Source organism: Stegostoma tigrinum, chromosome 19, assembly GCF_030684315.1.
Source record: "Stegostoma tigrinum isolate sSteTig4 chromosome 19, sSteTig4.hap1, whole genome shotgun sequence".
NCBI classification, from domain to species: domain Eukaryota; kingdom Metazoa; phylum Chordata; class Chondrichthyes; order Orectolobiformes; family Stegostomatidae; genus Stegostoma; species Stegostoma tigrinum.
Genome location: NC_081372.1, coordinates 32700453 through 32713266, shown reverse-complemented (window position 1 = coordinate 32713266; position 12814 = coordinate 32700453). Strand labels below are relative to the sequence as shown.

The 12814-nt window shown below is 38.7% G+C and overlaps 1 protein-coding gene across 3 annotated transcripts in view; it reads left to right on the top strand.

Moving 5' to 3' along the window:
- The window catches only part of LOC125461242 (brefeldin A-inhibited guanine nucleotide-exchange protein 2-like), a 91536-nt gene extending 81041 nt beyond the window's left edge, over positions 1 to 10495 (top strand). For 2 of the 3 annotated variants that reach the window (XM_059652807.1, XM_048549762.2), the window contains exons 38-39: positions 1398 to 1515; positions 7987 to 10495. In XM_059652807.1, the coding sequence (XP_059508790.1) occupies positions 1398 to 1515; positions 7987 to 8148 (280 nt within the window). In that variant the 3' untranslated portion in view covers positions 8149 to 10495. Of the gene's footprint in view, positions 1 to 1397; positions 1516 to 1814; positions 1892 to 7986 lie in introns of all 3 variants that reach the window. The other variant, XM_048549763.2, reaches the window with a different exon arrangement.
- The last annotated feature ends 2319 nt before the right edge of the window (positions 10496 to 12814 follow it).

Genomic DNA, 12814 nt, shown 5'->3' with positions numbered 1-12814 from the left:
AATCATTTCTACTTTTGGGCAAGTTTTTTTTTTGTTCATTTAGACCTGTCTTTGAATTTAATCAATTCCCTTTCTTGTGAATCTTTGTCTCTCTTTCTTTATTTCAAAGTCTGGGTACATTACACAGAGCCTACTTGTGATCTTAATTCCTCATTAATTCAAGTTGGTGATTATTTACTATATAATGAAATGTGTTGATTATCAAACATAAAATGTGTGAAATGGATTGAGGCTGTAGTCATCTGTATATGTTTGTGCTATAGGTACTTAATATTCCAAAGGACTCCCTGCTGATCTCCCACATTTCGCGCTCTATAAAATTCAGATCCCAAAATTCATAGCTCTCTGATATATCTATGCTGCTGTAATTCTGGCTTTGTGTGTTGCCTAGGTCCTGAGTCCCTTGATTCCCTCCCTAAACTGCTCCAATTCTCTCTCTCATCTTGGTCCTATAAGATATTCTTTAAAACTACCTCTTTGACCAAGTTTTTGATTACCTAACTCAGTATCTCCTCATGTGACTCATATCATACTTTGTTTTCTCTTGTGAAGAGTCTTGTGATATATTGTTAAATTTATGCTAGAAGGTGCTACGGAGGAAGTAATATTTGAAGTGATCTCTTGGATGGCCTAGAAGATCATGTAGCCTCATTTCCAAAAGATGCTTAATACTGAAAGACTGAAAATTGTTGCTATCAAAGTAATTAACTTCTTAACAATCATTCATGGATAGGGGATGGTGGTTATTCGTCTGTGTTCTGCTGAGTCCGTGGTGATGGATGTTCTTTTCCCTCGCTGAAGAGTAGATTGGTAGACTACTTCAAAGGGCATTTTAGAGTAAATCTCATTGGAATTAGACTGGACTCCCATTCCAAGCTAAACTGAAGTTCAGCAGATCTCTTTTCCTAAAAGAACATTGACGACCCAGTTGGGTTTGTAAAGCATTTCGTTAATTTCCCAGTGAATGTACTGATACCAAAAAAACTGATTTCAGATGCTAGGAGGATATATTTCACATGCTTTCTTTTGAATATTAGAAGGAAGTGATCGTTCAGAATATTTCTTACCTTGTGTGTTTCTTTTGAATGCCATCCGTGTCTTTCGTGGATTTTTGTCTTGGAACAACCTCTCAATGTTGCAGTTTTTTTAACTTTTCATTTTATGTGCAACCTAGACTCATCCTATTTTATTCTGTGGATAATATTGTTTGAGGACTGAGAAATGTCTTCAAGGTAGAGATCATGTTTGTTTTTCAGGATAAAATCCAAGTGAGTAGTTATAACCATGTATGGTTAGAGAATTACACAAATTTATAGAAGACTTAACCTTCCCTGGGTAATGTTAATATTTGTCAGTTTTTCAATGGTCACTTCATGGAAAACTTTGTATTTCACCAGGGTTTGCAGCGAGGCCCTTGCCTACTTCATAACACTGACGTCTGAAAGTCATCGGGAAGCGTGGACAAACTTATTACTGCTTTTCCTCACAAAGACTCTCAAAACTAGTGATGAAAAGGTATGGATAAAACTTATTTAGTTTAATGTTTATCTGCTTGAAAGAGTTAAGTAAGTCCTTGTTATTTTACCTGCAATTTCTCTGCGGTTCAAAAAAAAAACTAGGGAAATAAGGAATAGTCACAAATTATATGTCATTCAAAATGTGGGTGGGGTCTTTTGAAGTCCAGCAGCACCACCTGTAATTCTTGAACATAATTCTTGGTAACCACATTCATTTCAGTGGACGTTAACAGGCTTTATTAAATGTAAGAATTTGCAAGGCATCCTAAGAGAGGATATCCTTTTGGATCCTTACAGGCACAGGCTCAACTTTCATGTCTTTTGACATCACAGCACAACTACTGAGCACGTGCATAAGGAACTGTTCATTTAAAGTAAGTGTAATTAGCTCTTTACATCAATCTCCCACTCAGGTCTCTTATGATATCCCTTTTAGCTGTTAACATTTATCTCTTTACTCTATTCTCACCTATTCCCCACAAGTCTCCTTTGCTTGAAGCATTCATCTCCCAATGCATTCTCAACTCTCTTTGCATGTACATGCTCCCTCATCATTGTCTAGGAAGGTGAGGGCAGGTGTGTAGTGGGATACCAGCTTCTCTGTGGACATTATTATTTGTGGAACTCCATCAGAATATAGGTGCATCATCATCATCAATGTGGAAGTAGTCTCTGGACCATGATCAATTAAAAGTTGCTGCATGGAGTTGCAGACTGGATGAAAAATAGGTTTGTTGGCCAACATGTTTCTAAGCCTTTTTTCAAAAGGTCACTGTCACTTTTGTGATTTTTATCTTGCACGAGGGCTCACTACTACATTACGTTTGCCTGCAAGCTTAAATTAAGAATTATTTCTCGTTCTGAAGGTTTCCTTTTTCAAATGTGAGATCATTCATTCATTGTTTTCCTTTAATAATACTTCACTGATCTTTTGAGTATGCAATATTTCTGTATTAGAGAGACTTCTTCCTCCTTTTGAGGCATCTGTGTGTGAATTGCTTAAGAACACTGGTCACATTTGCGCAGGAGTTTTGGAAATTTTGTGATCTTTCAGTCTTGCATTGTGACACATGACAGGCTTTTAATCAAGAGTCTGAGATAGTTGGACTACTACAATTCTTGTATAACTTTAATTTGATTGAGTTCCTTTCTAAGCTCATCTTTATGCTTAGGCACGGGTGAGGTCCCGGAGGACTGGAGACTTAGTAATGTTGTTCCCTTGTTTAAGAAGGGCAGCAAGGATAATCCAGGTAATTATCGACCGGTGAGCCTGATGTCAGTGGTAGGGAAGCTACTGGAGAAGATGCTGAGGGATCGGATCTATTCCCATTGGGAAGAAAATGGGCTTATCAGTGATAGGCAACATGGTTTTGTACAGGGAAGGTCATGTCTTACCAACTTAATAGAATTCTTTGAGAACATGACAAAGTTGATTGTTGAGGGAAAGGCTGCAGATGTCATATACATGGACTTCAGTAAGGCGTTTGATAAGATTCCCCATGGCAGGCCATTGGAGAAAGTGAAGTCACATGGGATCCAGGGTGTGCTAGCTAGATGGATAAAAAACTAGCTAGGCAACAGGAGAAAGAGTAGTAGTAGAAGGGAGTTTCTCAAATTGGAGACCTGTGACCAGTGGTGTTCCACAGGGATCTGTGCTGGGATCACTGTTGTTTGTGATACATGTAAATGATCCGGAGGAAGGTACAGGTGGTCTGATTAGCAAGTTTGCTGTTGACACTAAGATTGGTGGAGTAGCAGATAGTGAAGGGGACTGTCAGATTACAGCAGAATATAGATAAATTGGAGAATTGGGCAGATAAATGGCAGATGGAGTTCAATCCGGGCAAACTATACAGTAAATGGAAAAGTCCTAGGGAAAATCGATGAACAGAGATCTGGATGTTCAGGTCCATTGTTCCCTGAAGGTGACAGAGCAGGTTAATAGAGTGGTCAAGAAGGCACATGGCATGCTTTCCTTCATTGGACGGGGTATTGAGTACAAGAGTTGGCAGGTCATGTTGCAATTGTATAGGACTTTGGTTTGGCCGCACTTGGAGTACTGTGTACAGTTCTGGCCACCACATTACCAAAACGATGTGGATGCTTTGGAGAGGGTGCAGAGGTGGTTCACCAGAATGTTGCCTGGTATGGAGGGTGCTATGAAAAGAGGTTGAGTAGATTAGGATTATTTTCATTAGAAAGACGGAGATTGAGGGGGGACCTGATTAAGGTCTACAAAATCATGCGGGGTATAAACAGGGTGGATAGCAAAAAACTTGTCCCCCAGATGGGGGACTCAATTACTAGGGGTCATGAGCTCAAAGTGAGAGGAGGAAAGTTTAAGTGAGATAAGCATGGAAAGCTCTTTACACAGAGGGTGGTGGGTGCCTGGAACACGTTGCCGGTGGAGGTGGTAGATGCAGACACGTTAGTGTCTTTTAAGATATATTTGGACAGGTACATGGATGGGCAGGGAGCAAATGGACACAGACCGTTAGAAAATAGATGACAGGTTAAACAGAGGATCTTGATCGGCGCAGGCTTGGAGAGCCGAAGGGCCTGTTCCTGTGCTGTAATTTTCTTTGTTCTCCAAGGTACTCTAGTTCTGAAAGGTCTTGATTCTGTGCATGTGCTTATTTACTTGAGTGCTTCTGTGGCTTCATGATGGGATTCAATTGCAGATTTTAGTGGGCTGTTTTGTTAAGAAGGTCTGAATGCTTGAGGTCTCAATTTGAGCTGCTGGACCTGGGAGTGGGGCATCTGCAGTCTGTTATAGGGTGATTGTTAAGCACAATTACCATGTCAGGTCTTTTACTGTTAATTGAGTTTCCTGGAACTTTGCCAAGATTCTGGTCATACCTAATGGGTATTAAGATGCAGTGAACAGCAACTTGACCTTTAGGATGTCGGTATTTTGTACTTCCCTGTGGTGTGCTGGCCTTTATTACAGGGAAGAATTAGTTCATCTATTTGCACTAACTAGTACCCTGCTGCAGCTGTTGTATGTCCTTAGTAAAGTCTATGGTTATCTTCTTCAACAAAAGGATGACTCCCCTTAACAGATATTGGAGTCAAAAACAAAGAACAAAGAAACCTACAGCATAGGAACAGGCCCTTCGGCTGTCCAAGCCTGCGCCGATCAAGATCCTCTGTCTAACCTGTCATCTGTTTTCTAACGGTCTATGTCCATTTGCTCCCTGCCCATCCATGTACCTGTCCAAATATATCTTAAAAGATGCTAACGTGTCTGCCTCTACCACCTCTGCTGGCAATGCATTCCAGGCACCCACCATCCTCTGTGTGTAAAGAACTTTCCACGCATATCTCCCTTAAACTTTCCTCCTCTCGCTTTGAACTCATGACCCCTAGTAATTGAGACCCCACTTGGGTGGGTGGGTGGTGGGGGGAAGCTTTTTGCTATCCACCCTGTCTATACCCCTCGTGATTTTGTAGACCTCGATCAGGTCAGGTCAGTTCATTTTGTGGGGACTTCTGCTTCTATTAAATTAATAGGAAGATTTTGAAGCTTCATTCCAACAAGTATCAGTTGGCTCACTTGTTTGATCTGTAATGTAGCGTGACACCAACAGCACAGGTGCAGTTCCCGTATTGGCTGAGATTACCATGATGGGCTGTCCTTTTTAACCTCTTCCCTCGCCTGAGGCATGGTGACCGTCGGGTTAAACTTGCCACCAGACGACTATAAAGCAGCACAATGGTCCTCCGGGACTGTGGGAACTGTACTTTTCTGTACCCTTAGTCCCTGAAAGAGATTGCCGTCTTGTAGCAGATGACCTTTTGAGTTTTCTTTATTAATATTTTGAGCCACTTTTTTGAGAGAAATTAATTCTCTTTGTATACCTGGGGCTGGAGTACCCGTAATTGGAAATGATTCCTGGTATCTTGAGTCGATTCCAATGTCACCATTGTCTGCTAACTGAAGAATGTTTAAAGCTACACATTGCAGCTCCATTTAATAAAGAAGTATAATGATTATAAATGGCATTTAAGGATTTCTAAAATCTATGTTCCATTGGTGCTAAGTGTAACGTGTCTGCTGTTTTAATACTGATTTTTAACTCCAGATAACTCAATGTTGAATGGCAGGTGGTATGTGAATTTTGACCATCGACTAGCATCTGGATGTATCAATATATCTATGTTCCAATTTAAAATTAGATTGTTTAGTCATTTAACTCTGATATGACAACCTAGAATTCATTTTGTAGGCCTATGCAAGCAAAGAGGAAATCGTGCAGTGGGCCTGACTTATCCTTCAGGAAGAATTATCCTGTCCCTCCATGTTCTCTATTGCTGTGACATCCACAGACTGTTATAGGCTGTCTAATTTCTGTGCTGTCAATGCAGCTATAACATGGTCTGTCTTGGCAAATGGATCACTCTGAGACTGGGCTGAGTTTCCGACAGTGGCATGCCTTAATCACATCAACTGCATAATCTTGTTTTGTGTTTACTGTTGTCGAATTTTTGACCTGCTTATTTCTTTCCCCATTCATTGCAAACCTCTAATACTGTTTTAATACTGTTTTAGACCTGTAGACAATTGCTTTTGCTGAAATCTTGCTGCATTCCCTACTGTAAGATAATAAAATGTGAGGCTGGATGAACACAGCAGGCCAAGCAGCATCTCAGGAGCACAAAAGCTGACGTTTCGGGCCTAGACCCTTCATCAGAGCGTCTAGGCCCGAAACGTCAGCTTTTGTGCTCCTGAGATGCTGCTTGGCCTGCTGTGTTCATCCAGCCTCACATTTTATTATCTTGGAATCTCCAGCATCTGCAGTTCCCATTATCTCGCATTCCCTACTGTGTTCTTTCTCCAATGCTTTAACTGCCTTTATGCAAGCGGTTCCCTCTTGGGTTCGGGACAAACCTTTTAAAGTCCTGATGCTTGCTGCAGTCTGTTGCCACTGAACTTCACCTGAGGTATTTCCTCACTTTTGCGTTTGGATTGGTCTCCTTCATCTGCATTGCTGCACCACTGATGAGCTTTGCTTGAGGTGATTGTTACCACTTGCTTCACAGTCTGACAATAGGGCCACTGACTGTCACCATGTGGTTATGAGGTCTACATTCATTTACATGACCGTTTCAGATTTTAATAAACATAATTACTTAGAAGATATGGGAGTAGAGGGCATCATTCTGAAACCGTGTGGCTTTGATACCAGTTCTGAGTGATCTGAAATCTCTGATACGGCTGCTGTGCACGTATGTAAGGAGCTATTCTTAAAGTAAAAGTATGATTAACTCTGCAATGAATCAAAAATGCTAATATTGAAGGTGAGTAGCAAGAAAAGAAATGAGACAGCCAACACAAGCAGGATGAACCATATAGCCTTGTGTTTCATTTATATGATTCCGAATTGTTAGTTTCTTTTATTTGCAAAGAGCAAACTTCTATGAAGCACTGTTCAAGTTGATTTTTCTGTTGCTGTTTCTTGCCATCCATTTGTCCAGCGGGTTTTATGTCCCTATTCTTCCTGTTCAAGAATTCAATTTTGGGGTAAGCCCCCGTGGTTAATCTTAAAAGTGATATTGATGCATGGTTGTGTCAGAACCATATCTGAACCTGTTACCCTTTCAGAGTACACACATTTTTGATCTGAATTAGATTAGATTAGATTGCCTACAATTTGGAAACGACCCTTCGGCCCAACAAGTCCACACCGCCCCTTGAAGCATCCCACCCAGACCCATTCCCCGACAACCCACACACCCCTGAACACTCCGGGCAATTTAGCATCGTTAATCCACCTAACCTGCACATCTTTGGATTGTGCGAGGAAACCGGAGCACCCGGAGGAAACCCACACAGACACGGGGAGAATGTGAAAACTCCACACGGGCAGTTGCCGAGGCTGGAAATTGAACCTGGGTCCTTGGCGCTGAGGCTGCAGTGCTAACCACTGAGCCACCATGCCGCCCCTACTGGACAACAGATGGAGATCCCATCCATCTGTTTATTTTCTTCAATTGCATTGTTGCTGGTTAACTAAAATCAGTATACAATAAAACTTTTAAATCAGATTCAAACTGGTTGAGTACAATGTCAAATGCTACACTTGTTAACATTCCTTCAAGCAATAGCTTAGTTATTGATAATAAGTTGACAGCCACAGATATTGACACCTGCAGAAAAATAATTAGAGCATCTGAAGGATAAAACCAATTGAAACCAAAAATGAGTAACTACATTGGCAAAAGTGCCCTTCGGTGTTCTGATTTTGAAGTGATATGTTGAATACGGTACCAGTGTTGAATAGATACCAATATTGATCCGTAAATTTTACAGCCACCTAATTTGTAAGAATATCATTGTGAATGACCGCTAGACTGAGCAGCTAGAACAGTTGATCATAGGCTGCAAATTTTAATGTGTTACATTTGTTAAAAAATAAGTTATTCCTACAGTCCCGGCCTTTGACGTTTGATTTTGTTTTCTTTGAAGTTTAAGATCCATGCATCAGCATACTATCCATACTTGTGTGAAATTGTACAATTTGACCTCATCCCTGAACTGCGAGCAGTGTTACGCAAGTTCTTCCTACGCATCGGCTTTGTATTTCAAATCTGTCGTTCAGAGGATCAGCTACAAGAAGATACTACATAACAAAAAAATCAGTATGCATTTCTACTCATAAGTCTGTAAATTGAGCCTCTGTAAATGTATCACCTGTTGTAGTCAAAGAAAACATTAATTTTTGGAGCTATTTTTGAACTTATTAGATGACCCCAACATCGGTGATGTGTAGCTTGTATAATTTCCTGACTCCTTGTGTATTTCTATAGTTTGTTTTTTTACTTCTGTTTGTCTTAAAGGAATGTCTGCTTTGTTTCTAAAATGTCTTTAAAATACCCACTTAAAACCATTTCAGGGACTTCAAATTGTTATGCATGCCAATGCTATGGGACACTACTGTCTTAAAACAGTAAATATTTGAGGTAAATATATTGTTGGACACGGTACAGTGTAAAATGAAGTTTTTAAATATCATGAAAATGTAATGGTTTCAGTGCTTTTAATTAGTAACTGTTCAACCAAGAAATCTATAATTTTGAATTACAGTTGTGATGTGCCAGAAGCACAATAACATTATTTGCTTATTGTGAGAATGTTGGTAATTGAAAGGTGCAGAGAATTTTGAGACAAAAATGACAATTTTCAATATTTCCTCATTGTACAATTTTTTAGTTTTGTTTTGAGTGTGTGTGGAGAAACTCTGATGTTTTGATTTCTGCTTGCAGAGATGCTTTGGAGTTTGCACATTCCATTCCCCCCTTAAGTTATGACAATAGATCTTAGAAAAGCACAATTATAAATTTGTGGTAAGGGAACAATGTTAATACCTTTTTGAGAATGAAGCTTGATTTCAACTTGACTGTTCTAGGACAGGGAAAGGAACTTTACAATATACAGATTATACAAAATCTGTCCCACATGGCAAAATTTCTTAACTGTTTTGCTCTGAATAGCCAGGGAAATACAATCCTACTCTTATCTCTTAACTAAGGGTCCTTGAATCCTGTAGCACCTCAAAGCCAATCCTGCGTTGAGAGTGTTTGTTGTCTCTCAAACCTATAGGATTTGTCAATATCTCAATGTAATTATTTTCATAAAACTACATAAAAGCTGTGCTTTATGCTCTTTAGGAAAACTACATGTTTAACCAATGAAAAAAATTAGTTGTGCTTAGTCTCTGCTCCCTCACAACAATTATTACTTAAGACATAGCCTGACTTTGCGCAATATATTAACTAGCAGCTAGATATTTTAGCAGTATGTAACAAATAACTAGTAGATCAATATCTTATGTTCTGAGTTGTAATTTTGTTCACTGACACTAATGTACATGCCTCCACTGATGGTAGCTTGTTGATTTCCTTGGATTTCACATCCCACAATTTATCTGTTATAGTCCTATGAATTTCTTGAAATATAGTTTGAGCAGACTTTGATGGGTCCTTTTAGTACTGCTGTGACCTGATCATAAAGTGCAGATGTAAGAAAGCCTGTAACAAATTTGCCAAATTTGCAGCATTTAACAAATCTGGCAAATTTACATTTAGCTTGCTGCAATCTTGAGATGTGTTTTGGGAAGTGACCATGCAGAAACTTCACTGATGCCACATACTGTACAAGCTGTGTGTCAAACAGACACTTGATACTTATTATAATTTAACTGTATGCAAATTGGTTTAAAAAAGCAACTATTAAGCACTGGCATAGGAATGAGGATTAGAAGATAAAAGGCATTTGACTTAATTTTTAGTATCAGTTGATCAGAGTGGTTTCAGTATGTTTACATTAGAGATAACTTGAAAGAAAGAAAATCCGTGGTGATTGACTTCCACTGAAGTGTGAATTCCCACAAGCCTTTCTCTTGGCTCCATTTACACCAGTATCAGTAACATGCCAATCTTTTCAAAAGTAAAGAACCATTTTTAGATAAGCAGTAAATTAATGATGCAAGATGCTTACCTGAAAGGTGGTTGTTTAATTTATATCTTAAGTGCAAGGAAGTATTCTATTTATACGCAGAATAATGACTCTTTATTGAAGTCTCAAATATTGATTTCCTCAAAGATTTGTTTTAGGACCAATGATCTTAGCCCAGAAGCATGAAGTCATACTGAAGGACAGTTGCACAAGCACTATTTGCACCTTGACAGAGAGCCATTACAAATATATGAAACAATTCGGTGGTCATCAGATCATTTGACCATGATGAGTACTATAATCAAGCTAGAAATAATGTTGTCACTGCCCTGGTTGAGAGCACACTTCTTGTGGAATGAAGATTCAATCTGGGATTTCCTGGTCTTTTATCTCTGATCTCTTGAGACAGTTGTGTAAACACATATAAATTGACAATGTTGCTTCAACAATTTACCAAGTAAACTTGGACAGGCCACCAAGCTGAAACATTTATTGCAATAAATGCGTATAATAATTCAAATGTTGTTATTGCTTGGACGTTTGAGCAGTTCCTTGCTGGCTGTAACACCTCAGGATAAGCTTGACCGCTCTATCTGGATTTAGACTTAACACAGTGAGATTGCTAGAGAGGATAGTTTTAACTTACGTGAATGTGTTTGTTGATTTGAATGTGCTCTGTGTTGATGAGTGAGGACATCAACACAAAAATGAAGACTGTGATGTAATAGAAAAGTTTTCTAAGTCAATAGGTCTAAGAAATAATGATAAAATGTCTCATATGGGAATTAAATGGGTATTTTAAATGGCTTGATTTGTTGTATGTGCTGTGGGCTGGACCATCAATGCAAATTCTTCTATATAGTAACTTTCTCAAACACCATGTCAAAAATTATACTTCCAAACTGTCTAAAAAAAGTAAAAATGAAAGATTGTACTGTAGTACTAAATTTATTTTGCACAGTATACATAAATACAATCAATACTGGAGCTTGTCATCAAATTTTTGCTTGGCTAAAATCCTGCCACCTTTTCCCTGACTGTTGCTTTGTTTGACTTTGTTTTAATGGTATGGGTAGTGGCCATATACTTAATTTGTTTTTTTCTTTTAATAATCAGGTAATTTAGATATGAATGTAATGATTGACCTGAAAATGGCAGCAGTACATTCAGTAATTCTGTTCAGTTTTAAACTTGTGGTATGTCCAGCAATTACATTTGTAACCAGTGGAAAAGCTTTTACCATGTAAATGTGCAAGCTTATTTGCTTACAGTTGGAGAATTAGTTTGTTATCTAGTTCCATGAGCCTCTTTTCATACCAATTCCTGCAATTGGTTCACTTAAAAACTTATGAACTTTGTAAGCACTAGAATAGCATGCTGATTTGTAATATCTTGCAAAAATATACTGCTGCTAGTGTCTCTTGTGCGATTGTGGTAGGCATGCAATGCTCACCACCTGCAGTGCAACCACCTGAATGAGCCCCAGTTTTCACTTAGAAAGATTAACACTAACGCAGCCAGGCGCACTTTAGTTTTGTATGTCAATTTGTCTCATTTGGCTTTTCTTAATCAGCAAAATTGTTTGCAGAACTTGCTGTCTGTTATGGAAAATGAGGTGTTGCTGCCTATCCACCATGCTGGTGGATAGTGGAACCATCGTTCCTCATTTTCAGTACTGTTTTGAGGCTATTGGAGGTGCAATGTGACCTCAGCAAGGCACCGAGGTACTTTGACCATTGGATAAAACACATTAGCACTTGTGTGATTTGACTGATTGATTGTCTGGTGGTGCTTATGTAATCACAGTATCCAACTGAATGAACACTGGCCATATTTTGTTATACTTAGAATACCTGAACTCACATTCAAAACTATGCAACCAAAGCAGGATAAAATGATGAACATGTGACAGTTGCATTTCTTGTGAATGTACTCTTCCTGTATCATAGGTTGTTACCATGGTTCCCTTGCGTATTCTTGCCAGCAAATGACATTTTGTACACTGATTGATAGAGCATCATTGCATTAATCAGTGTTGCATTTGATGCTCTTCACTGCTCCTTAAGACATTAGGAGTTGCCTCTTGTAGCTCAAAGTGGGTGATGTGAAATTGTAAGTTTTTTTCCAGCCCTCACCAATGTGTATCTGTGGTTTTTCAAGGAGGGATCACTGAATCGTGATCCAGGCCATGGTCTCTTTCTTTCCCTATCCAGCAACTACAATAAGCCCCTTGACTGTCTGCAGTTGTGATAACCTAACTTTTTAATAAAAACAGAACCTTGCTATTTTACATGACTTGGTACCAGACCAGGTAATGACTTTTCAATGAGTCCTCAGGCAAGACTCTTCTCAGGTTATTTCATTTGAGAATTCCCATTTGAAGAAATAGCAGATTCTAGGCTGTAAAGTCAAAAGAAATCTTCGCTGCCCTAATTTAAATAAGTTTGATTGCTAGGATTAAATGTTTGATTGCTAGGATTAAATGTTTGATTTGGAATTGTAGTCATGTAGTAGAATTCATATGCTAGATCAATCAGTTTTTTTTTTTGGCACCATTGAAAGTATAAAAAGAGCACTTTAGTTATTACCCCAGAAATTCAGTTAATGGAAACAATATGTCCATGGTGTAAATTAAAAAGAATAACTAAATCCTGAAAATTTGAACTAATAATTAGCATATCCAATTGTAACTCCATTTTAATGTACTATTTGGACTGCTTGTATGCAGAATGTTACGTTTACATATTTAAGTTCCAATACATTTATGGAGATGATGTGGAAGTAATTATTCATAGGTTTTACGAATGATATATATAAATATAAAAAACTGTGAAGTGCA